The sequence below is a fragment of the Somniosus microcephalus genome, chromosome 5 (genome assembly GCF_052327205.1).
Source record: "Somniosus microcephalus isolate GS21.2 chromosome 5, FLI_Smic_1.0, whole genome shotgun sequence".
Lineage (NCBI taxonomy): Eukaryota > Metazoa > Chordata > Chondrichthyes > Squaliformes > Somniosidae > Somniosus > Somniosus microcephalus.
This window is the reverse complement of record NC_140991.1, coordinates 208,452,830-208,479,005: the sequence shown is the minus strand read 5'-3', so window position 1 is coordinate 208,479,005 and position 26,176 is coordinate 208,452,830. Positions and strand designations below refer to the sequence as shown.

The 26,176-nt window shown below is 44.3% G+C and overlaps 1 protein-coding gene across 6 annotated transcripts in view; it reads left to right on the top strand.

The window, feature by feature from the left end:
- Positions 1-26,176, top strand: part of tax1bp1b (Tax1 (human T-cell leukemia virus type I) binding protein 1b) — a 188,662-nt gene that overhangs the window by 4,181 nt on the left and 158,305 nt on the right. For all 6 annotated transcript variants that reach the window (XM_085988623.1, XM_085988627.1, XM_085988624.1 and 3 more), the window contains exon 2: positions 17,512-17,703. In XM_085988623.1, coding sequence (XP_085844749.1) covers positions 17,527-17,703 — 177 coding nt within the window. In that variant the 5' untranslated portion in view covers positions 17,512-17,526. The remainder of the gene's footprint in view (positions 1-17,511; positions 17,704-26,176) is intronic.

Sequence of the window (26,176 nt, the reverse complement as noted above, 5' to 3'; positions counted from 1 at the left end):
CAAACAGGGATGAACAAATTCTGTAGTTCATCCATGCGATCTTTAAATGTTTGCCATTGCCTATCCACTGTCCACCCTTTAAGTAACATTCCACAATCCATCCTAGCCAACTCGCACCTCATACCATCGTAGTTTCCTTTATTTAAATTCAGGACCCTAATCTCCAACCTAATGAAGAATTCTATCATATTATGATCGCTCCTCCTCAAGTGACCTCGCACCACAAGATTACTAATTAATCCTTTCTCATTACATAATACCCAGTCTAAGATGGCCTGATCTCTAGTTGGTTCCTCGACATATTGGTCCAGGAAACCATCCCGTATACACTCCAGGAATTCCTCCTCCACCGTATTGTTACTAATTTGGTTAGCCCAATCTATATGTAGATTAAAGTCACCCATGATAACTGCTGTGCCCTTACTGCACGCGTCTCTAATTTTCCGTTTAATGCCATCCCCAACCTTAGCATTCCTGTTTGGGGGTCTGCATACAACTCCCGCTAATGTTTTCTGCCCCTTGATATTTCTTGGCTCTACCCATACAGATTCCACATCATCAGAGCTAATATCCTTCCTTACTATTGTGTTAATCTCCTCTTTAACCAGCAATGCTACCCCACCGCCTTTTCCTCTTTGCCTGTCTTTCCTGAATATTGAATACCCCTGGATGTTGAATTCCCAGCCTTGGTCACCCTAGAGCCATGTCTTCGTAATCCCAATTATATCATATCCGTTTACATCTATTTGCACAGCTAATTCAGAATCACAGAAACCCCACAGTGCAGATAGAGGCCATTTCGGCCCATCGAGCCTGCACCGACACATATCCCACCCGATCCCCGTAACTCCTACACCAACACATATCCCACCCTATCCCTGTAACCCCACGTATTTAATCCCCCTAACACTAAGGGTCAATTTATCATAGCCAATCAACCTAACCCGCACAATTCATCCATGTTATTACGAATGCTCCTCGCATTAAGACACAAAGCCTTCAGGCTTGTTTTTTTAACACTCTTAGACCTTTTAGAATTATTATTTACTGTGGCCATGTTTGATTTACACCCTTGATTTCTTTGACTTCCACTTTTGCTTTTCTCCTTCCTGTCTTTTGCTTCTATCCTTGCTTCCCTTTCCTCTGTCTCCCTGCATAGGTTCCCAACCCCCTGCCATTTTAGTTTAAACCCTCCCCAACAGCACTAGCAAACACTCCCCCTAGGACATCGGTCCCGGTCCTGCCCAGGTGCAAACCGTCCAGTTTGTATTAGTCCCACCTCCCCCAGAACCAGTTCCAGTGTCCCAGGAATTTGAATCCCTCCCCCTTGCACCATTCCTCTAGCCATGTATTCATCTGAAATATCCTTCTATTTCTACTCTGACTTGCACGTGGCACTGGTAGCAATCCTGAGATTACTACCTTTTGAGGTCCTATTTTTTAATTTACCTCCTAACTCCCTATATTCAGCTTTTAGGATCTCATCCCGTTTTTTACTCTAACGTTGGTACCTATATGCACCACGACAACTGGCTGTTCACCCTCCCCCTCCAGAATGCCCTGCAGCCGCTCCGAGACATCCTTGACCCTTGCACCAGGGAGGCGACATACCATCCTGGAGTCTCATTTGCGGCCGCAGAAATGCCTATCTATACCCCTTACAATAGAATCCCCTATCGCTATAGCTCTCCCGCTCTTTTTCCTCCCATCCTGTGCAGCAGAACCACCCATGGTGCCAGGAAGTTGGCTGCTGCTGCCTTCCCCCGATAAGCCATCTCCCTCAACAATATCCAAAGCGGTATATCTGTTTGAGAGGGGGATGGCCACAGGGGACCCGTGCACTACCTGCCTGCGCCTACTACTCTGCCTGGCGGTCACCCATTCCCTTCCTGCCTGTGCTGCCTTTACCTGCGGTGTGACCAACTGATTAAACGTGATATCCACAACATCTTCAGCATTGCGAATGCTCCAGTATGTATCCATTCGCCGCTCCAGCGCCGCAATGCGGTCTGCCAGTAGCTGCAGCTGGATACACTTCCCGCACACATGGTCGTCAGGTACACAGGAAGTGTCCCTGATTTCCCACATAGTGCAGGAGGAGCATGCCACAGGGCCGAGCTGTGCTGCCATGACTTACCCTTTAAGTAATTTAAATTAAATCAAATCAATGCCACTAATTACACTACAATTAAATGATATACTCAAGGGTCCTTGATTACTAGCACTCCCCGCTACACAACAGAGACCTTAGAAACTATAACCACAAAAATTAAGACAACTTTATAAACTATTATCCTTAACTGTTAAACTATAGAGTAGTATATAAATACTCACCTGGCCGTACTCGCCCAATCAGCCGCTTCCTCTTGCCCGCTTCACTTTTTGAATCGTGGTGTGGCTCCGGAACGCCGCCGCCGGTCTGCGAGATTGACCGGCCTTTGAAAAAAAGCCCGCGAATGTAAGTTTAAATACTCACTACTCTCCTGCTGCTCCCGACGCCGGCCTCTTTGGGGGGGGGGGGGGGGGGGGGAAAAGCCCACGAAAGTGAGTTTAAATACTCACCACTCTCCTGCTGCCCCCGACACCAGCCTCTTCCTACAGGGTGAAAAGTTAGGAAAAACAAAGGCAAAGCAAGGGAGCTCCTCCTTCCACTCCTCACCTAACTCCCTGACTCACCCAACTCGCAGCACTCTGTTCAAACCGCACTCCTTGCTTTTGTACTCTGTGCCTCTATTTATAAAGCCAGTGATGGGCCTTCAATAACCACAAAACTAGAAGTTATAGACTTAAACAAGTTGGCTTTTAATCACTAAGATCAGAGCTAACATCTCAACACGCCGACTGGTTCACAGGAATGAGTCATACAGATCCTGGGATCTTTATGTAAGAGAAGTCAGGGGCGGAGCCAAGAGCCAAGACCTGGAACCTCCCAGGTTAGTCGGGAAAGAGGAAGTGAAACTATACACAGTGGGGGAGGGTAATATACCTGAGTGCAAAACAGATTTCATTACAGCCAGGGATCCTGTATGCTTCTTTAACAGCCTTCTCAACTTGTCATGCCACATTCAAAGACTTGTGTACGTACACCCCCCAGGTCCCTCTGTCTTAAACCCCCTTTAAAATTGTGCCATTTAGTTTAAATTGTTTCTCCACATTCTTCCTACAAAAATGAATCACTTTACAGTTCTCTGTGTTAAATTTCATCTGCCATGTGTCTTCCCATTTCACCAGTCTGTCTATGTCCTCCTGAAGTCTGTTCATTTCCTCCTCACTGTTAACTACATTTCCGAGTTTCGTGTTCTCTGCAGACTTTGAAATTATGCCCTGTATACCCAAGTCCAGGTCATCAAAAAGAGTGGGCCCAACAGCGACCCATGGGGGACACCACTGCACACTTAGTCTGAAAGACAGCTGTTTACCATTTTCTGTCCCTTAGCCATTACGTTATCCATTCAGCCAATGCTCCTTTAATCCCATGGGCTTCAATTTTGCCAACGGGTCTATTATGTGGTACTTTATCAAATGACTTTTGAAAGTCCAAATACACAACATCAAGCGCACTACCATCATCAACCCTCTCTGCTACTTCTTCAAAAAACTCAATCAAGGTTGTCAAACACAATTTGCCTTTAACAAATAATTAACATTTTCACTAATTTCCTTTAGGGAAGGAAATCTGCCATCCTTAACTGGTCGGGCCTATATTTTTTTTATTATTCATTGATGGGATGTGGGCGTCGCTGGCTGGCTAGGCCTGCAGTTAGTGCCCATCCCTAATTGCCCTTGAGAAGATGGTGGCGAGCCGCCTTCTTGAACCGCTGCAGTATTTTTTTTTTGTAGCGGTTGTTTACAACTGAGTGTCATGCTAGACCATTTCAGAGGGCATTAAGAGTCAACCACATTGCTGTGGGTCTGGAGTCACATGTAGGCCAGACCAGGTAAGGATGGCAGATTTCCTTCCCTAAAGGACATTAGTGAACCAGATGGTCGCCATTACTAAGACTAACATTTAATTCCAGAATTAAATTGAATTGAATTTAAATTCCACCAGCTGCCGTGGGGGGATTTGAACTCATATCCTCAGAACATTTGACTGAGCCTCTGGTTTACTAGTCTAGTGACATAACCACTACGCCATCGCCTATATGTGACTCTAGACCCACCGCAATGTGGTTGACTCTTAACTGCCCTCTGAAATGGACATGCAAGCCTCTCAGTTGTAACAAATTGCTACAAGAAACAATAATTAAACTGGACGGGCCACACAGCATCGACCTAGGCACCAGCTTCATACATGACATGCACACCCAACCCAGTCGATCCTGCAAAGCCCTCCTCACTAACATCTGGTGACTTGTGCCAAAATTGGGAGTGCTGTCCCATTGACTAGTCAAGCAACAGCCTGACATTGGCTGAAAGGTATGATTCTGTGAGCATGACAATGTCCCAAACTCCTCCATCACCATCCCTGGGTATGTCCTGTCCCACCAGCAGGACAGACCCACCAGAGGTGGTAGCACATTGGTATACAGTCAGGAGGGAGTGACCCTGGAAGTCCTCAACATTGACTCCGGACCCCATGAAGTCTCATTGCTTCAGGTCAAGCATGGTCAAGGAAACCTCCTTCTGATTACCACCTGCTGCCCTCCCTCAGCTGATGAATTAGTACTCCTCCATGTTGAACACCACTTGGAAGAGGCACTGAGAGTAGCAAGGGCACAGAATGTACTCTGGGTGGGGGACTTCAATGCCCATCACCAAGAGTGGCTCGGTAGCATCACTACTGACCGAACTGGCCAAGTCCTAAACGACATAGCAGCCAGACTGGGCCTGCAGCAGGTGGTGAGAGAACCAACACGAGGGAAAAACCTTAACTTTGTCCTCACCAATCTACCTGTCGCAAATGCATCTGTCCATGACCGTATTGGTAGCAGTAACCCATCACACAGTCCTTGTTTTGACGAAGTCCCGCCTTCGCACTGAGGACACACTCCATCGTGTTGTGTGACACTACCGCCGTGCTAAATGGGATAGATTCAGAACAGACCTAGCAGCTCAAAACTGAGCATCTATGAGGCACTGTGGGCCATCAGCAGCAGCAGAATTGTATTCCACCACATTCTGTAACCTCGTGGCCCGGCATATCCCTCACTCTACCATTACCATCAAGCCAGGCAACCAACCCTGGTTCAATGAGGAGTGCAGAAAAGCATGCCAGGAGCAGTGGAGCCTGGCATACGAGTACAAAAGACAAGGCTGAAGGGTTTGCAACCATCTACAGCCAGAATTGCAGAGTGGATGATCCATCTCGGCCTCCTCCTGAGGTGCCCACCATCATAGAAGCCATTCTTCAGCCAATTCGATTCACTCTACGTGATATCAAGAAATGGCTGAGCGCACTGGATACAGCAAAGGCTATGGGCCCCACCAATATCCCGGCTGTCGTGCTGAGGACTTGTGCTTCAGAACTAGCCGCGCCTCTGGCCAAGCTGTTCCAGTACAGCTACAACATTGGCATCTACCTGACAATGTGGAAAACTACCCAGGTAGATCCTGTCCATAAAAAGCAGGACAAATCCAATCTGGCCAATTACCACCCCATCAGTCTACTCTCAATCATCAGCAAAGTGGTGGAAGGTGTCGTCAACAGCGCTATCAAGCGACACTAACTCACCAATAACCTGCTCACCGATGCTCAGTTTGGGTTCCGCCAGGACCACTCGGCTCCAGACCTCATTACAGCCTTGGTCCAAACATGGACAAAAGAGCTGAATTCCAGAGGCAAGGTAAGAGTGACTGCCCTTGACATCGAGGCACATTTGACTGAGTGTGGCATCAAGGAGCCCCAGTAAAATTGAAGTCAATGGGAATCGGGGGGGGGAAACTCGCTACTGACTGGAGTCATACCTAGCACAAAGGAAGGTGGTTGTGGTTGTTGGAGCTAATCATTTCAGCCCCAGGACATCGCTCCAGGAGTTCCTCAGGGCAGTGTCCTAGGCCCAACCATCTTCAGCTGCTTCATCAATGACCTTCCCTCCAACATAAGGTCAGAAATGGGGATGTTTGCTGATGGTGTTCAGTTCCATTCGCAACTCCTCAGATAATGAAGCAGTCTATTCCCGCATGCAACACGACCTCTATGACATTCAGGCTTGGGCTGATAAGTGGCAAGTAACATTCGCGCCACACAAGTGCCAGGCAATGACTATCTTCAACAAGAGAGCGCCAAGCCACCGCCCCTTGACATTCAATGGCATGACCATCGCCAAATCCCCACCATCAGCATCCTGGAAGTCACCGTTGACCAGAAACCTAACTGGACCTGGCTACACGAGCAGGTCAGAGGCTGGGCATTCTGCGGTGAGTGTCTCACCACCTGACTCCCCAAAAATTTTCAACCATCTACAAGGCACAAGTCAGGAGTGTGATGGAATACTCTCCACTTTCCTGGATGAGTGCAGCTCCAACAACACTCAAAAAGCTGGACACCATCCAGGACAAAGCAGCTTACTTGATTGGCACCAAATCCACCACCTTAGACATTCACTCCCTCCACCACCATCCACCACCTTAGACATTCACTCCCTCCACCACCGTGCCGTGGCTGTAGTGTGTACCATCTACAAGATGCACTGCAGCAACTCGCCAAGACTTCTTTCACAGCACCTCCCAAACCCACGACCTTTACCACCTAGAAGGACAAGGGCAGCAGGCGCATGGGAACACCACCACCTCCAAGTTCCCCTCCAAGTCACACACCATCCTGACTTGGAAGTATATCGCTGTTCCTTCATTGTCGCTGGGTCAAAATCCTGGAACTCCCTACCTAACAGCACTGTGGGAGTACCTTCACCACACGGACTGCAGCGGTTCAACAAGGCGGCTCACCATCCACCTTCTCGAGGGCAATTAAGGATGGGCAATAATTGCTGGCCTTGCCAGCGACGCCTACATCCCAAGAACGAATAAAAAAAATCCGTGCTGGCTTTCATTTATTAACCCATACTTTTCTATTTATAACCTATCCAATTTCTCTGCTTCATGCACCTTTGGCAGTATCCACTTCTTTAGCTCTGGGAATCTGCTTGCATAAAGGAGGAAGGGATTGTTTGCCTGCTTCATCCCAGGCAGAGAAATATACTGAGCAACTTTTTGCCAGTTCAGTTATTCTTCCTGTTCTGCTAGACTGTGGAGGTGTACAGACGAAGGCTCCATGAGGGTTAAACCTCTCCGCCTCTACCTCTCTCCTTTAAGATGTTCCTTAAAACCTACCTCTTTGACCAAGCTTTTGGTCATCTGTCCTAATATTTCCTTATGTGGCAAGGTTTCAAATTTTGTTTGATAACACTCCTGTAAAGGACATTGGGACGTTTTACTACATTAAAGGTGCTACATAAATATAAGTTGTTGTTGCTTAGTGAAGACATTTGCCAGGTACTCATTTAGTACCTCAGCCATGCCCTCTGCCTCCACAAGGAGATCTCCTTTTTGGTCCCTAATTGGCCACACCCTTCTTTTGACTACCCGTTTACTATTTATATGTTTATAAAATATTTTTGAGTTTTGTTACCTGCTAATCTATTTTTGTACACTCTCTTTGCCCCTTTTAATTTTATTTTCTGTTCTCCCCTGTGCTTTTTATATTCAGCTTGGCTCTGTACAGAATTATGAGCCTGACCTTTATCATAAGCCTCCTTTTTCTGTTTCACTTTAATATCTACATATTTAGTCATCCAGGGAGCTTCAGTTTTGGATGTCCTTTTCTCATATTCTCTAACTTATCGTGAGCAGTGCAATGCTAGATCTACTGGTTTAGTCTACTCATTAGCATAGGTTCTTTAACTTTGCATGACTCTACAAATCTCACTAGATATGTGCTACGTTAGCAATCTATTTATTTGCTTTAGCTGCATATTACTGGGATGGTAAGAAGGCCAATAGCAGATTATATTTCAAGTCAAGCCTTGAATTTACCACATACACTCCATAAAAATATAAGTGTTAAGTATGCAATGTTAATACCAACTTCTATGCCCTATTTCAGAAGTATTTTTTGTTTCATATTGAAGTAGCATGGGTTCAGTATCAGCTTTGTACTTTCCATCCACCAGTGTACAAATGCCCATCTTTTTCTTAGCTTGATTTTCTCGAATAATGTGACCATCATAGCAAATTGGTTCTTGTTTATATTGATTTGCCACATCAGAGGAACTAATTCTAGATGGGAAAACACAAAAAATATGAATGATTAGAGAAAGATGCAGTATACATGTGACTTTTATGGTCACTTGTTCTTTCTGAAGAATATTTTTAATTTATTATTTAGGAATCGTAGAATGCTACAGCACAGAAATGGGTCATTAGGCCCATGGTGTCTGCACCGGCATTTTTATCCACGAGCCACATAATTCAATCGCTCTGTGGCAAAATTGCTTGTAATGGATTTTTTTAACTTGTCTTTCTGTACCGCTACAATCAGCATGTTAAGGGCTTAATCCGTGTCGCCGAAACTATTTCTCAGGGAGGAACAGTTGTATACATACCGGTTACAATGTTTGTTACATAAGCACATTGATGAAACTGAAAACAGTCGAAAGCTGCAGGGGTCGATTAACTGGAATGGTCATATTCGTTTAGCATCTTAGGCCATTATTAGAGATTACCTACATTAAATATTGATGAATGGTTTTTCTGGTTGAGGAAAAACTGTTGGGTGGAAAAAAATCACCCAGTAGCTAGATTGTTCAATTAATGAAGAGTTTACAGAGGTAGTTTCCATTCTAAATGTGGGCACAGGAATTTATAGAGGTAAAAGTTGACAGGAAGTTTGCTCAAGCATAAGCTTTTTAATATAGATATACATCTGTAAGATATTAAACATCTTATTTCAGTGTGACCATCTTGTCAACTTTTTCCATTATAAATTTCTGTGTCCATATTTATAATTGAAACTGCCTACATAAGTATGTTGTACTATAAGCAGATTTTCCCTCTAATGAAGATCCTTCCATATCGATCTGTATGTCTGTCTGTGGCCCTTATGTCATCATCTTCATGTCATAAAGGCCCTATTTTTATGAAACAGCTTATGAGGATATTCTAGTATAGTCTAATAAAAACACAATTTGACATGTATTAGCCTTAATACTGTATATTGTTTGTGGCTTGAGTTAAAACAGTACCACAGGAAATCAGTGTGCGAGTATGTGTGTGTTACAAGTATTGGGTCTGAGATATTTTCTTGGGTACAGCAGTAAACATTCCAATATATTGTGTTGAGTGTACCTGTACTGCCCAATATCTAATTATGATAGTGTAATCCAGAGTATAATAATAGGGAGTATAATAATACGGATCATCTTCCGCCACCTCCAAAGTGATCCCACCACCAAACGCATCTTCCCCTCCCCTCCCCTTTCAGCATTCCGTAGGGACCGCTCCCTCCGAGACACCCTAGTCCACTCCTCTATCACCCCCAGCACCCCTTCCCCTTTGCCTGGCACCTTCCCGTGCAAGCACAGGCGATGTAACACCTGCCCTTATACCTCCCCCCTTCCCACTGTCCAGGGCCCCAAACACCCCTTCCAGGTGAAACAGCGATTTACTTGTACTTCTTGCAATCTAGTATACTGTATTCGCTGCTCACGATGCGGTCTCCTCTACATTGGGGAGACCAAACGCAGATTGGGTGACCGCTTTGCGGAACACCTCTGTTCAGTCCGTAAGGGTGACCCCGAGCTTCCGGTCGCCTGTCATTTTAATTCACCACCCCATTCCCACTCGGACCTTACCGTCCTTGGCCTCTTGCATTGTTCCAACGAAGCTCAACGTAAGCTCGAGGAACAGCACCTCATCTTCCGATTAGGCACTTTACAGCCTTCCGGACTCAATATCGAGTTCAACAATTTCAGATCATAACCTCGGCCCCTATTACATTTTTACTTATATTTTTTATCCACACCTTTGTTTTGGTTCTCCCACCCACCACCCCCCCCCCCTCTTTCCTTTTTTTTTTTCTCTCTCCCACATGGCAGCTGTCTCCCATTCTGCCAGTGCATTTCACACCTAATCTAGAGCTGTCTTTTGTCTCCACTAGTCCTATCACCATCTCGTCTCGTTTTGAATACGTCTTAATGTCTCTTCTCGTTTGTTCTCTCCCAGCCCGGCCTCTTAATCTATTTCATTCCCTGTGCCTCTTTAGTCTTGATAAAGGGTTTTGACCCGAAACGTTGACTCTAATTTCTCTCCACGGATGTTGCCTGGCCTGCTGAGTTTTTCCAGCATTTTCTGTTGTTATTTCGGATTTCCAGCATCTGCAGTATTTTGCTATCGTCCTATAATAATAGGGCCCTCTTGTGATCTGAACTAGATGTCTTTTGCACTTGTCCTATTTTAGTTGATGGACTGAGAAGCACCTTAGTGAGATGGAGCCTGATATGAATCGTTAAGTGCTTTTTTTAAAAACACGCCCGGGATTTGTGGTCAGCGGTGAAGCAACGGTGTTTCCCACTGGCCCCGAAGAAAGCTGCTGATCTTTGTGGCGAGAAGTTTGCCTTTTTCGGTGCATAAGTGATTTCAGTGTAATGTAATAGGGAATCCCTCGAGTGTTCTGCTGTGACGTCAACAAGCTGTCTAAGCAGCCAAACACAATTCAGAATTCTCACAGACTGGGAACCAGGAAGAGAATTAGCTGCTTTTATTTGGACTTTATAAAGATGTTACAGAGAGCAAAACAAAGATTGGGTCTCTCACATGGGGATAAGGCAGAACCTGAAATAAATATGTATAAACTTTTTAAAATTATTTTAAAAAATTCTATAAGTTTCTTATAATGGAGAAATTTGACACTCCACAAAATTAAAATTAATTTTTCAAGGCCATAATGTTTGTTTACCAGTCAATACGCCGTTAAAACCCCAGTCACACCTAATCCAACAAAGCCTAACTTTTACAGGAAACTTTGTGCTATCCGGCACCGACGGTGTAAAGTCCGCGCCTCAATAATACACGGACTTCGGGAGAACAGTTTAACAGGTACTTTACTGAACAAGAGGCAGCTTGAAACTGAAACTACAGAAGCCTGCTGGGGCCTTTTATACAGGGGTGGTCACTGCCGGTACTGCAGTCTAAGACCAGTTATTCCCTTAAAGGTACATACACAACAGACGGGACCGAGCTGTTGCCGTCCCATCAAAACTGCCAGACAAACCAGCGCTAATGTTGAAACATACGGAGATTTTGAGCTCCGTATCTGGCAACAAACCCTGTTGCTTAGCAACAGCTTCTAAACAGTCGGCTGTACCTTGCAAGTGTCTCTGTAGCTTAGCAACAGCTTCAGCGAGACCTTGCAGAGCCTGACTGGTGAAAAAAGTGCAACAAAAAGAAAAAAGAAAAAAAAACTAACGAAACAGCTCCTGATTTTTGCCGGTGGCTTGAACATTCCGGACAGTTAACCTCCGGATAAACCAAAGTTTCCTGTAGTAGGGTATTTAACAGCGATATTACTGCGGAAAAGTCCAGGTGATGGTCAGTTTCACTGATAACACTGATTGCTGGTTATGGGGGGAGGGGGGGCATTCCACAGCGCAACCTGTGTCGGGGCAGTGAATGACTGACCGCAATTTCAAGATTTCCGCGTTTAGATGCGCATGCACTACATCCTGAAGTTGGGATCAGTTTCAAGTGGAATAACAGCGAACGCTGTTAGTTTGCCATTATTACCCACCACAAATTCTGGGTCATAATGGGCCAGAAATTCGCGGCCAAAGGCGTGAGTGCGCTCGGGGTACTCACGCATCTGGCCGTTGGAAATGCCGGCGTTCAGCATGAACAGCGCATGCGGGGAACGCCGGCATTTCCAGACCTCGAGCGCGTGCGACTGCACAGGCAGCGCTTGCGCAGTGAACTTCGTAGATTTCATTCATGAAATCCGTGAGGGTAAGTCCTCAGAAGTTACACTTGAAAAAAGCAAGTGTAAAGTGGTTCATTGGCTGCGGAGGAAGAAACATTTTATCGTGGAGCTTCTGAAATGCAATATTTTTGTTTGGGAAAGGGAGGGAAGTTATTTTAAGAAATTTTAAGTAAGTTTTAAAGTTAAAATTTTTTTTTTTTTTTTAAAGGGTTTTCAGAACGGTAGGTAGAAGGAGCAATTGTGGCTGTGTGAATGGAATGTGAGAATGAGTTATGTATGTATGTCCACATATATTCCTTTACGTATATGTATGTATGTTTTATATTCCTTTACTAATGTGTATGAATGTATGTTTTTAATTATGATTTTCAAATAAGTTACTTTCTCTGAAAGTCATAATTAAATAATACATTCATACACATAAGTAAAGGAATATATACATAACACGCAAAGGAATATATACAGACATACATACTTTCAGAAGCTCCACGATAAGAAATATCTTCCTCCGCAGCCTCTGGAGCAACTGTACCCATGCTTTTTTCATGTGTAAGTTGTAAGGACTTGACCTCACTGAAAGCAGTAATGAAAGCGGCGAATTATACTGCGCACGCACTGCCTGTGCAGTCGCACGCGTTCTGCCTCTGAACCCCTTCGTTCAGAGGACAGGAAATGCCGGTTTTCCCCAAAAGCACTGTGCATGCTGAAAACCGGCATTTCATCCGGCCAGATGCGTAAGTACCCCGACCGTACTCGCGCAGTTGGAAGGGAATTACTGGGCCAACATTTTACATGTCAATAAAATGAAAAATTTAACAATTGCACGACTTGCCCCCTCGCATCTGCGACTGAGGGTCCAAGGAGGTGCATTGCGCAAGAGGTCATCATCGTACGTATCCTCACACTGTTCCCTTTGGGGAACTGTATGAAGTGGTGGAAGGATTTATGGCCGTGATTAACGCTCATTCCGTGACCGTAACCATCTTTGAACCAGCCATTAGGGTGGTTAGTCCTATGGCGGGAGGGTTTTACGGGCTCCCACAACCCATCTGAGGGGGGGGGGGCCACCAACACCCACGGACGCAAGTATCCCGCTGGATGTCCACCCAGAATTTAAAGTTGGAACTCCGACTCCACTTGCCGGGACTGTCTGGAGTGGGGTTCAAAACCCTACTCCTTCTGGCCCAGCGGCGGGGATGCTGACTGCTACGCAAAAGGCCCACTCCGCACAAAAGGTGACACCCATACGTTTCCTGCGCCTTTTCCCTCCCCGTGACTGGAGCCCTATGCTGCCATTTCACGTTGCTAATCGGATTGGGCCTTTGTCATAGCGGTAGGATCCCCGCCGCTGGGCCAGATCAGGGTAGGGTTTCGAACCCCGCTTCAGACAGTCCCGGCAAGTGGAGTCGGAGCTCCGGCTCTAAATTCTGGGTTGACATCCAGTGGGATATTTGCATCCGTGGGTGTGGGTGGCCCCCCCTCCTTGTATAGCTTGTGGGAGCCCGTAAAACCCTCCCGCCATAGGACTAACCGCCCTAATGGCTGGTTCAAAGATGGTTACGGTCACGGAATGAGCGTTAATCACGGCCATAAATCCTTCCACCACTTCATACAGTTCCCCAAAGGGAACAGTGTGAAGACACGTATGACGACGACATTGCTAAATAAATAAATGGAATTAAAAAAATTCTTTTAGGGCTTTTAAAAGTCTTTAAATTGCTTTAATTCTCTTTAAAACTACTTCAGATTACTCAAAATAATGTAAACATTTAAAAAAGTTTATAAAAGTTACCAAATCTTCAGAAAACTTCCAAAAACCTATTTAAACTGCTGCTTTGCATGTAAAAATCCTTAGCAGCTTGACAGAAACATTGGGGGCGTGTCCAGTGAAACTGAGACCTCAAGGGGCGTGTCTCACTTACACTGCACGCTCCTGGCTTCGCGCTGGCTGCACTCCTGGGCGGCGTGACGTCATACGCTGCCCGGGATTCTTCTTTTTCATTCACCAAGTCCAGGCGTCCCTGGAGCTGATCGTCAGTAGCGCGGGGTAAGTGTAAATACGGGGCTTGCACGCGCTGCAAACCCCGTTCTGGAATTTCTGGGCCAATATATAGAGTAACAGTCAAAGCAAATCCCACTTGCTTCATTCAATCTCACTTCTCTGGTCAAAAAATAACAAACCACATGCCCTGTCCCTTTAATGGACCGACTGATTTATTACCTTTGTTTCTAGACCACAAAATCTGACCACCTGCATTTCAGCTTCCACCTCTGGCCTGGGTCGACAGAATCACACTTTTTTCCCTTCGCTCTGTTTTTCCTACGGGTAGTAGGGCTCTGCTTTTAATTCCTTCTCCATTCAGGGAATTACAAGTAGGCTTGTCAACCCTACCTCCAACTACCTTCTCTCCCAAAAGTATATTTTCAGCGGAGACCTCCTGCTGGGCTCAAATTAATAAAATGATTCCCACCTTATTAGATGTTATTGTTCTGTTAGTCCATAAGAAACATGATACCAAATTGCTTAATGTTGACAACAATAGGATAGTTAGCTCATTAATATATCAAATTCCCTCTCTGTCATAAGAACATAAAAATAAGAGCAGGAGTAGGCCATACGGCCCCTCGAGCCTGCTCCTCCATTCAATAAGATCATGGCTGATCATCCACCTTAACTCCACTTTCCTGCCCGATTTCCATATTCCTTGATTCCACTGGAGTCCAGAAATCTATTTATCTCAGCCTTGAATATACTCAAAAGACTCAGCATTCACAGCCCTCTGAGGCAGAGAATTCCAAAGATTCACAACCCTCTGAGTGAAGAGATTCTTCCTCACCTAAGTCTTAAATGGCCTACCCCTTATCCTGAGACAATGTCCCCTAGTTCTAAACACTCCAGCCAGGGAAAACAACCTCAGCATCTACCCTGTCAATCCCCTTCAGAATCTTGTATGTTTCAATGAGATCACCTCTCATTCTTCTAGACTCCAGAGAGTATAGGCCCATTCTACACAACCTCTCATCATAGGACAGCCCCCTCATCCCAGGAATCAATCTAGTGAACCTTCGTTGTGCCTCCTCCAAGGCAAGTATATCCTTCCTTCGATAGGGAGACCAAAACTGTGCACAGTACTCCAGGTGTGGTCTCACCAAGGCCCTGTACAATTGTAGCAAGACTTCCTTACTCTTATACTCCAACCCCCTTGAAATAAAGGCCAACATGCCATTTGCCTTCTTTATTGCTTGCTGTACCTGTACGCTAGCTTTCTGTGTTTCTTGCACGAGGACACCCAAATCTCTCTGAGCACCAACATTTGAAAGTTTCTCACCATTTAAAAAATACTCTGTTTTTCTATTCTTCCTATCAACATGAATAACCTCACATTTCCCTACATTATACTCCATCTGCCACCTTACTGCCCACTCACTTAGTCTATCTATATCCCTTTGCAGACTCTTTGTTAGCTTACTTTCCCACCAAGCTTTGTATCATCAGCAAACTTGGATACATTGCACTCGGTCCCTTCATCTACGTCATTAATATAGATTGTAAATAGCTGAGGCCCAAGCAATGATCCTTGTGGCACCCCACTTGTTACAGCCTGCCAACCTGAAAAAGATCCGTTTATCCTTACTCTCTGTTTTCTGCCCGTTAACCAATCCTCTATTACCCCCAACCCCATGAGCCCTAATCTTATGTAATAACCTTTTATGTGGCACCTTATTGAATGCCTTTTGGAAATCCAAATATACTACATCCATTGGTTCCGCTTTTTCTACCCTGCTAGTTACATCCTCCAAAAACTCTAATAAATTTGTCAAACACGATTTCCCTTTCATAAAACTATGTTGACTCTGCCTAATCATGTTATGATTTTCTAAGTGACTTGATACCACTTCCTTAACCTGTCTCAGTGGCTTTTTGAAATTGTTCCAAATTCACATTCAAACGTAACTCATCATCAAATTCTTTATGTGAACATAAAATGAAAAATCCTGAAAGATGACTATATACTGTATCTTGGAAAAACTCAGCAGGCCAGGGCAGCATCCGTGGAGAGAGAAACAGAGTTAACGTTTCAGGTCGAAGACCTTTCGTCATCCACCTGAAACGTTAACTCTGTTTCTCTCTCCACGGATGCTGCCCTGGCCTGCTGAGTTTTTCCAGCGTTTTCTGTTGTTTCGGATTTCCAGCACCCGCAGTATTTTGCTATCATATTTATATATCTTGTCCATTTTAAATTCTGACTTACTAAAGATAAACTCTTAGATAATTGCAAAATTTTTAAATTGTGTATCTACAACCTGAATTTTATTTCTAACAGTATGCTGCACCCCATTGTGTGAAGTATTTTAGCGATAATGTTATGAGTGAAAAAGAAATGTGCAAGCAGGAGTAGGAATGCTGGCTGACATTTTTCTCCCCCTCCCAAATACAAAAGGCATTGAGGCCAATTGCAGCATCCTGCCATGGCTGGGAGGTCAGCTAACTCCGCACACACTGGAGTCTGAACCTAGGGCCCTTACGGTCTGTATGACTAAGCTACTCGCTGTATAAATTTATTGAGCCATCTGGCAGGTCTCCAGATGCGATCTTTGTAAATGTAACAAAATGCTACTTCCTTTGTGCATCTCTTTATATACTAACTGATCTATTAAAAGGACTTTGGCATTTTAGGGTAAGGCCATAACAATGGTGGGTGACTTGTGCAGTTTGAGATGGGATGTTATTCATATTAGAATGGAGCCATCATGATTGGTATCAGTTCTGAAGTATATGCAAGATGAAAGTTAGTGAACTGATTTTATATTCTATAATACTTTTTGCTCTCTTGACTATATTACTAAAAAAGACCCAAGATTTTGTATTTTTTTTGGTCTGGTCATACTGTTTTAAACAAGTTTGGTGGTATTTTATATTTCAGCATCAAAGTCTGCAACCGTTTGAGTAATTGGTACTTGCCATGCTGTGAAGTGCTTTTTGAGTTGCTCCATTCCCTAGTGCAGGCGGTCCAACAAGCACATATAGAACACCACAAAACATTGAAAAACTTGCAGCGCACTATGTTGCGCAACAAAAGTTTAGCAGCCTTAGAAAAAGTTATTCACTCTTGTCCCAAACTTTTTGTTATGACTTACTAGCAAATTGAAATCTAGTTCTTCTGTTGTGTCCAAAGTGTTGCTTTTTTTCCCCTATAGCTTTTCGCTACCAATTTTCTTCCCTCCCCCCACTATAGACATTGACTCCTTAGTGCGGTAAGGTTTTGTGGGTGCTGGATTATTTTGGTTGGTACCTCACTCGCATAGCCATTGTTAGCATGTGAGCCTCAATCGTACCCACTTCCCGTGCTTTACCTCTGCCTACTTTCAAAAGTCTGCTCAAACCTACTCAAACCTACCACTTTTGACTCATTTGGCCACCTCCCCATATTCTCATTAAAGTCACTGCTCAGTGTCTGATTTCCACCTTCCTCTTGTGACGTGCCTTGTGATGTTTTGTTGTGTTTGAAGTGCTGTATAACTGTCAGTAAGTATTACAGATTATTTAAACCAGACGCTGAGGGAGGTTAAGTAACTTGACGATTTTTTTAATTTTACAGAAATTGTGCTGAAGAATGGATGTAGTTCATGTTCCACTGCCATCAAGCAGCATGATGCAAGCATCTAATTTTGCTCATGTAATCTTTCAAAATGTGGCAAAAAGTTACCTCCCTCATGCTCCCCTTGAGTGCCATTACATACTGACTCCATACATTAAGCCACATCAAAAGGACTGGGTTGGCATCTTTAAGGTACGTTTCTAGTAGTGATGGTGACTCATGTACTTTTTGAGATGTTTCATTTATCTTATACAGTTGAGCTACTGACTTAATGTTTCCATAAGGAGCTGCTAGAGCTTATGCTTAACTGATCCAACTATGTATTTTGTTATATATAACTAGTTGATCTGTGATATTGCACACAGTGAGTCAAAACAAAGTATACATTTTTAGGCCAGGTTGGTTTATAGGGGATAAATGGAGAGAGGAGAAGAGGAAAAGAGGGGAGTGAGGGAAGGTGGATGCAGGCGGGAGGGAGAATGAAAATGCTCTTGTCATGGGGAAAGGGGGAGGTTCTGGGCTGAGTTTCTTCACAGTGGGTGGAGAGGTGAGCAAGAAGCTTCTCAGCAGAATATGGCAGAATTTTGCCTGAATATTGGGGAGGTGTTACAGAAGGGGACAGACCCAATTTTTGTTCAGTGAACAGGGTGCGTGGGCAGGGGGGTTGCTTATGAACCCGGCTCAAAATTCCTCTTGGAAAGGTAGGGGTTGATGGTCTGCAGAGGTGTATTGTTTAATATGGGTAAAAGCTATTACATAATCTCATTTTGGGTGGGTCTGAAGGTTTACTTGCATTAAAAGAATGCATGATACAAGAAGATCCACACACAGCTGCCTATGTATCGTGCCAAAGAAATTTAAAGTTAGTTCCGTTGCCAGGTATTAACGCTTGCGCATTCATTTTTGGGGCAAATAAGTAGGCTACTGGTACATCTCATTTTTATATTTTTACGTCTTATATTTTTATGTCTTGGTCATAGTGTTACCATTGCCGTGGAACTTAAAGCAAGGGAAGGTTCTGGATTTTTTTTAAGTAGGGAGGGATGCTTGGGTCGTTTAAACATGAGATCGAAGTTGACATCCATAGCATTTCCACTGCCCACATGGTGCCCATATACTGGCGTGTCGGACTGATAGGGTATAAATCATAGAAATTTACGGCACAGAAGGAGGCCATTCGGCCCATCATGTCTGCACCAGTCGAAAAAGAGCGATCCAGCCTAATCCCACTTTCCAGCTCTTGATCCGTAGCCTTGCAGGTTACAGCACTTCAGCTGCACATCCAAGTACTTTCTAGATGTGATGAGGGTTTCTGCCTCTACTACCCTTTCAGGCATTGAGTTCCAGACCCCCCACCTCCCCTCTGGGCAAAATAAGTTCTCCTCAACTACCCTCTAATCTTTTGTCCAGATAGATAGAAATTGATGTGAGGGAAAGGATAGATAATTTAAACATGGGTGGGAGGGGGGCCTTTTTTGGAATTATCAAAAATCATGACCAGTTTTTATTGCTGGGAAGGAGAGAGCAGCAGCCTGTCACATAATGTATGGGATAGTCCCAGTACAGCTAGTCACATAACATGACCCTTATAGCACAACCTACAGGTACGTTAGAATATTGCAGCCACTTAGCTTTTTAAAATATATACTGTAATAGATGAAAATACATGAAAAGTTGATGCCATTTTTGGTTAACTCTTAAAGGTTGGAAATGCATATAGTAAATGTTATACTGTAGAAGATATTTCAGGAGAAAGATTGCTAGTCTTGGATGTTATTCAAGGACCAGTTTATTATTTCCCAACATTTATATGATCTTTGTGAGAATTGAAACATAAATTTTGAAAACATTCCATAAAAAGATTAGAATGAAAATATGAAAAGCAAAAACAAAATTTTTGGTACTTTTTTATTTCCTTGAGACAAATTTGTGAGCAAAAGATTAAATTAAACTTGGACTAAATTTCTTGTAAAGAATATGAAAAAAGACAACAGCTGAGGTCCAGAGACAAGACTGAAAGTAAAGTAAATAAGACTGCACTTAAAGCTTGCTACTTTTGTTGCACTTTTCATAAATTTTATAGAAGTGGTTATAATGTAGAGATGCATACTATGAAGCGAATTGTTATACCATTAATGTGAACATTTTGTTGCACATTATCATTAGTATATCAGTTGGCAGCATTCTTACCTATGGATTAGAAGGTTATGGGTTGTAGCCCCACTCCAGGACTTGAATACGTATCTAGACTAACTCTCCAGTGTTACACTGAAGGAGTGCGGATTGCCAGAACTACCATCCCTAAGGCCCTGTCCATTTATTTAGGTGCAAGTTAAAAACTGTAGCTGGGAGAGAGTAGGGTTGGTAATCTGGATGAATTTGATAAAATAGCCTACCTGCTTCCTAACTGATCTTTTCAAATCTGCTGATTATTTATACACAATTGGAGATGTAAATGCCTGCATTGAGGGAGCAAGAGATGAGGTTTAGGTGCTTGTTTTGTCGGCAGTAATGGGCATCAGAGCAACAATCACAACTTCGATAGCAAAATACTGCAGATGCTGGAAATCCGAAATAACAACAGAAAATGCTGGAAAAACTCAGCAGGTCAGGCAACATCCGTGGAGAGAAATAGAGTCCCACATGGCAGCTGTCTCCCATTCTGCCAGCGCATTTCACACCTAATCTAGAGCCGTCTTTTGTCTCCACTAGTCCTATCACCATCTCGTCTCATTTTGAATGCCTCTTAATGTCTCTTCACTTCTCTTTTTTGTTCTCTCCCAGCCCCCAAACTGGTCTTTTAATCTGATCATTTCCTGTGCTTCTTCAGTCTTGACAAAGGGTTTCGACCTGAAACGTTGACTCTATTTCTCTCCACGGATGTTGCCTGGCCTGCTGAGTTTTTCCAGCATTTTCTGTTATTTAACAATCACAACTTGTTGCGTAGGAGAAGGGGGAGGGGGTGGGGTTATAATGTTGGTCAGCTGGAATACAATGTTGTACTTTTTTTTATTGTTTGAGGTGTTGTCTCAGGAGATTAAGGGGGTCTTTAGGGTTTATAGTAAGAGTACGCAAGGAAGGTAGGTCCTACTTGTAGGAACTGCAGTTTCAAATTGAGGGAGAAAATGCTGTTTTTTTCCTGACTGGCCGTTCCCCAAATCCTATTAACTTGAGAAGCCTGGAATGGAGATATCAGTGGAAATTTTCTCCATTTTTAGGGTGGACTTGCTACCCCAAACCAGGAGTTCGTGTTGCATAAACTATGATTTAAGTTGATAGATATTTTAGATCTTTTTTTTGTTAGCCTGGGAAACCTTACCCTGTGCTTTTCAGGAGTAGGCGTACCATATTTGAACACAATTAAACTCATAGGTGAATAGAAAAAGACTGAATTTCAAGAAATATACTGCTATTTAAGAATCAGTGGAAAAATGGCTTTTAAATGGAATTTTAGCACATCTTAGTTTCATAGCAATATTTTTGAGACTTCATTTGTGATCATGCAGATCTTATTCACAATGACTTCATGAACAAATTGTTTGATCTATGGAAATAATTTTACATGGATCTGATTTTATTGATCTGCTTCACCATCATAGTAATGAATAAAAATGTTTTAGTGAAATTTGATGTTCTGCTAAATGGATTGTTAAATTTTCTTTTATTCATTCCTGGGATGTGGGTGTCGCTGGCAAGGCAGTGGTGAGCCACCGCCTTGAACCGCTGCAGTCCGTGTGGTGAAGGTACTCCCATAATGCTTAAGGAGTTCCAGAATTTTGACTCCGCAACGATGAAGGAACGGCGATATATTTCCAAGTCAGGATGGTGGGGAACTTGCAGCTGATGGTGTTCCCATGAGCCTGCTGCCCTTGTCCTTCTAGGTGGTAGGTTGTGGGTTTAGAAGGTGCTGTCGAAGAAGCCTTGTTGCATACTGTTTTGATTAAAAAATGTATGGTTGCTTTTTAAAAAATTGTTGCATTTATCTGACTTTTTAACCAACTGCGAATGCAATAGAAAACTACTAATATTCAAAAAGTATATCGCCATTTTGTTGCTTAAGTCACTAATGGGTCTAGGTGGAGATCAAAAGTAAATGTTAACAGATGTTGCTACTATTAAAATGTTCCACATCATTTCATGTTCCACCTTCATCAGATAGTAAGTTGGAAAGAAGTAAGTAACTCTTTGCAGCTGCTGTTCCTAGGTGAAGTTCTAAATGAGGCATATGAGCCAACAATGAGCATTCTTGAAACATTTATTTCTAATTTAGTGGTCTGTAGCACTATATTAGATATAGACGATACTGAATGGACAATTTGTAATATGAATAATTCTTTGCATTTAGGCTGGCCTGATGACTCATGAAAACAATGGAGATGAAAAGACCAAGTCCAGTAGATTATTAGAGTAATCAGCAGGGAGAGAAATGCCAAGAGTCAGTGAATAGATATGGGCGGAGAGGAACTGAGTTTCTGTGTGCAAGGATTTTTTTAAACAGTGATATCTAAAATGTGTTTATGGAAAAAAGAGTAGTTCGCAGACATCAAACAAATGGAATGGGAATGTTTAATGGAATAATCAACAGCTTGCGTATGACATACACTTCTTGTACAAACTAATCTTAGTTCCAGTGTCGTGTTTTTATACTGGGAAAATTAGTATGCCAAACGGTAGCATAGTGGTTATGTTACTGGACTAGTAATCCAGAGGCCTGGACTAATGATCCGGAGACAAGTTCAAATCCCACCACGGCAGCTGGGGAATAAAAAGCTAGCATCAGTAAAGGTGACCATGAAACTATCGGATTGTTGTAAAAACTCATCTGGTTCACCAATGTCCTTTAGGGAAGGAAACCTGCCATCCTTACCTGGTCTGGCCTATATGTGACTCCAGACCCACAGCAATGTGGTTGATTCTTAACTGCCCTCTGAAATGGCCAAGCAAGCCACTCAGTTGGAAAAAACCGCTACGGTATCGTTGGTTATTTTGTGAAGTTTCACTGAACTGACCTAATCCCTCACTTTCAGAAATGTCAGCCTATCTTTTTGCTCCATTTGCTTCTGCAACTTTGAAATCTTCTCAATAAAATTTAAATTCTCTTGAATTGCTCAAAGATTTTTCTTCATTGTGTTTAGAATCTTCCCCTCTTGTTCCCTGAGATCTCTGATTGAACGCTGCTCTCTCTCAGTGAGAATTTGGTGATTCTGAGTGACAGGCGATCTGACCAATCCGATTCCCCAGAAGCTCCTCAATGAGCTGGAAATTGGCCAATCAATGCAGCTGGAAGGCGGGGTTTACGGAGGTTATTTCAACAACAACAACTTGTATTTATATAGCGCCTTTAACATAGTAAAACGCCCCAAGGCACTGCACAGGAGTATTTTAAGACAAAAAATTTGACACCGAGACACAAGGATAAATTAGGGCAGGTGACCAGAAGCTTGGTCAAAGCTTTTAAGTATTAAGGAGCATCTTAAAGGAGGAAAGAGAGGTAGCAAGGCGGAGAGGTTTAGGCAGGGAATTCCAGAGCTTAGGGCCTAGGCAACAGAAGGCACGGCCACCAAAGGTTGAGTGATTATAATCAGGGATGCTCAGAAGGGCAGAATTAGAGGAGCGCAGACATCTCGGGGAGTTGTAGGGCTGGAGGAGGTTACAGAGATAGGGAGGGTTGAGGCCATGGAGGGATTTGAAAACAAGGATGAGAATTTGGAAATCGAGGCACTGCTTAACCGGGAGCCAATGTAGGTCAGTGAGCACAGGGGAGATGGGTGAACGGGACTTGGTGCAAGTTAGGACACGGGCAGCCAAGTTTTGGATGAACTCAAGTTTACCTAGGGTGGAATGTGGGAGGCCAGCCAGGAGTTCATTGGAATAATCAAGTCTAGAGGTAACAAAGACATGGGTGAGGGTTTCAGCAGCGGATGAGCTGAGTCAAGGGCGGAGATGGGCGATGTTACGGAGGTGGAAGTAGGCGGTCTTTATTATGCTACGGATATGTGGTCAGAAGCTCATTTCAGAGTCAAATATGACACCAATGTTGCGAACAGTGTGGTTCAGCCTCAGACAGATGTTAAGAGAAAGGGATGGAGTCAGTGGCTAGGGAACGAGGTTTGTGGCGGGGACAAAAACAATGGCTTTGGTCTTCCCAATATTTAATTGGAGAAAATTTTAGCTCATCCAGAACTGTATGTCGGACAAGCAGTCTGACAATTTAGAGACCTGGGAAGGGTCGAGAGAAGAGGTAGTGAGGTAGAGCTGGGTATCGTCAGCGTACATGTGGAAACTGACGCTGTGTTTTCGGATGATGTCGCCAAGGGGCAACATGTAGATGAGAAATAGGAGGGGGCCAAGGATAGACCCTTGGGGGACACCAGAGGTAACAAAGCGGGAGCGGGAAGAGAAGCCATTGCAGGTGATTCTCTGGCTACAATTAGATAGATAAGAATGGAACCAGGCGAGTGCAGTCCCACCCAGCTGGACGACGGTGGAGAGCCGTTGGGCAAGGATGGAGCGGTCAACCGTGTCAAAGGCTGCAGACAAGTCAAGGAGGGACAGTTTACCTTTGTCACAGTCGCAAAGGATATCATTTGTGACTTTGATGAGAGCCATTTCGGTACTGTGGCAAGGGCGGAAACCTGATTGGAGGAATTCAGACATGGAATTGTGGGAAAGATGGGTACGGATTTGGGAGGTGACAACACGTTCAAGGACTTTGGAGAGGAAAGGGAGGTTGGAGATGGGGCGGTACAAGGATGGAGGGATCAAGGGTTGTTTTTTTGAGGAAAGGGGTGATGACGGCAGATTTGAGGGAGAGGGGGACAGTACCTGAGGAGAGAGAACCGTCAACAATATTAGCTAACGTGAGCCAGAAAAGGAAGTTGGGTGGTCAGCAGTTTGGTGGGAATTTTTTTTTAAATTTGTTTATGGGAGGTGAGCATCGCTGGTGAGGCCAGCATTTATTGCCCATCCCTAATTGCCCTTGAGAAGGTGGTGGTGAGCAGCCTTCTTGAACCACTGCAGTCTGTGTGGTGAAGGTACTCCCACAGTGTTGTTAGGTAGGGAGTTCCAGGATTTTGACCATGAAGGATCGGCGATATACCTCTAAGTCAGGATGGTGTGTGACTTGGAGGGGAACTTGGAGGTGGTGGTGTTCCCATGCACCTGCTGCCCTTGTCCTTCGAGGTGGAAGAGGTCGCGGGTTTGGGAGGTGCTGCCGAAGAAGCTTTGGCGAGTTGCTGCAGTGCAGCTTGTAGATGGTACACACTGTAGCCACGGTATGCCAGTGGTGGCGGGAGTGAATGTTTAAGGTGGTGGATGGGGTGCCAATCAAGCAGGCTGCTTTGTCCTGGGTGGTGTCGAGCTTCTTGAGTGTTGTTGGAGCTGCACTCATCCAGGCAAGTGGAGAGTATTCCATCATACTCCTTACTTGTGCCTTGTAGATGGTGGAAAGGCTTTGGGGAGTCAGGAGATGAGACACTCGCCGCAGAATACCTAGCCTCTAACCTGCTCTTGTAGCCACAGTATTTATGTGGCTGGTCCAGTTAAGTTTCTGGTCAATGGTGACCCCCCAGGATGTTGATGGTGGGGGATTCGGCGATGGTAATGCCGTTGAATGACAAGGGGTGGTGGTTAGACTCTCGCTTGTTGGAGATAGTCATTGCCTGGCACTTCTGTGGTGCGAATGTTACCTGCCACTTATCAGTCCAGGTCTTGTTGCATGCAGGTATGGACTGCTTCATTATCTGAGGAGTTGTGAATGGCGCTGAACACTCTGCAGTCATCAGTGAACATCCCCATTTCTGACCTTATGTTGGAGAGAAGGTCATTGATGAAGCAGCTGAAGATGGTTGGGCCTAGGACACTGCCCTGAGGAACTCATGCAGCGGGTCGATGGAGCAGGAGGTGGGTCTCATGGACAAGATGAGTGCAGACAGGTCATGAGGGGAGATCGAAGAGAAACTGGAGAAAGATGTTAGTTGTGGGCTAGGGGGAACCTTTGAGGAAGTTTGGCCCAGTGGGCTAGGGGAAGGAAGGGAAGTGGCAGAGGCAGCTGGGGGAAGGAAGGGACGTGGCAGAGGCAGCTGAACAGATGGTCTCAATCTTGGAGACAAAGAAGTCCATGATCTCCTCACACTTGTTATCGGAGGAGACAGGGCAGAGGGGTTTAAGAAGATGGTTAGCAGTAGAGAATAGGAGCCGGGCCTTATCTTTACATTCCAGAATGATTCTGTAATCGTGAGCAATTTTGGCAGATGAGAGCAGGACCCGATAATGCTTTATGTGGTTCAGCCAGATCTGGCAGTGAATGGCTAAATCAGTTGTCCACCATATACTTTCAAGTCTGCGTCCCTCGGACTTAAGGGAGCGAAAATGAGAGCCGTACCAGGGGGAATGGCCAAGGTGAGAGAGGGTAATTGTTTTAGTAGGGACTAGGGCATCAGAGGTGGTGGTGAGGGTGTGGTTGAGCAGATCGGTAGCTGCAGAAATGTCATGGTGAATGGAGGGCCAGAGGCTGGACAGTTGGGTATTCATAAGTGCAGTTGTAAGAGAGTTGGGAGAGTTTTTTCCAGGGGCGGACACAGAAGGAAGTAGTGTTGGGTGGGGGGGAGGTGGAAGGGGGATGTGGGTGGTGAGCGATACGAGGAAATGGTCAGAGATGGCCTTC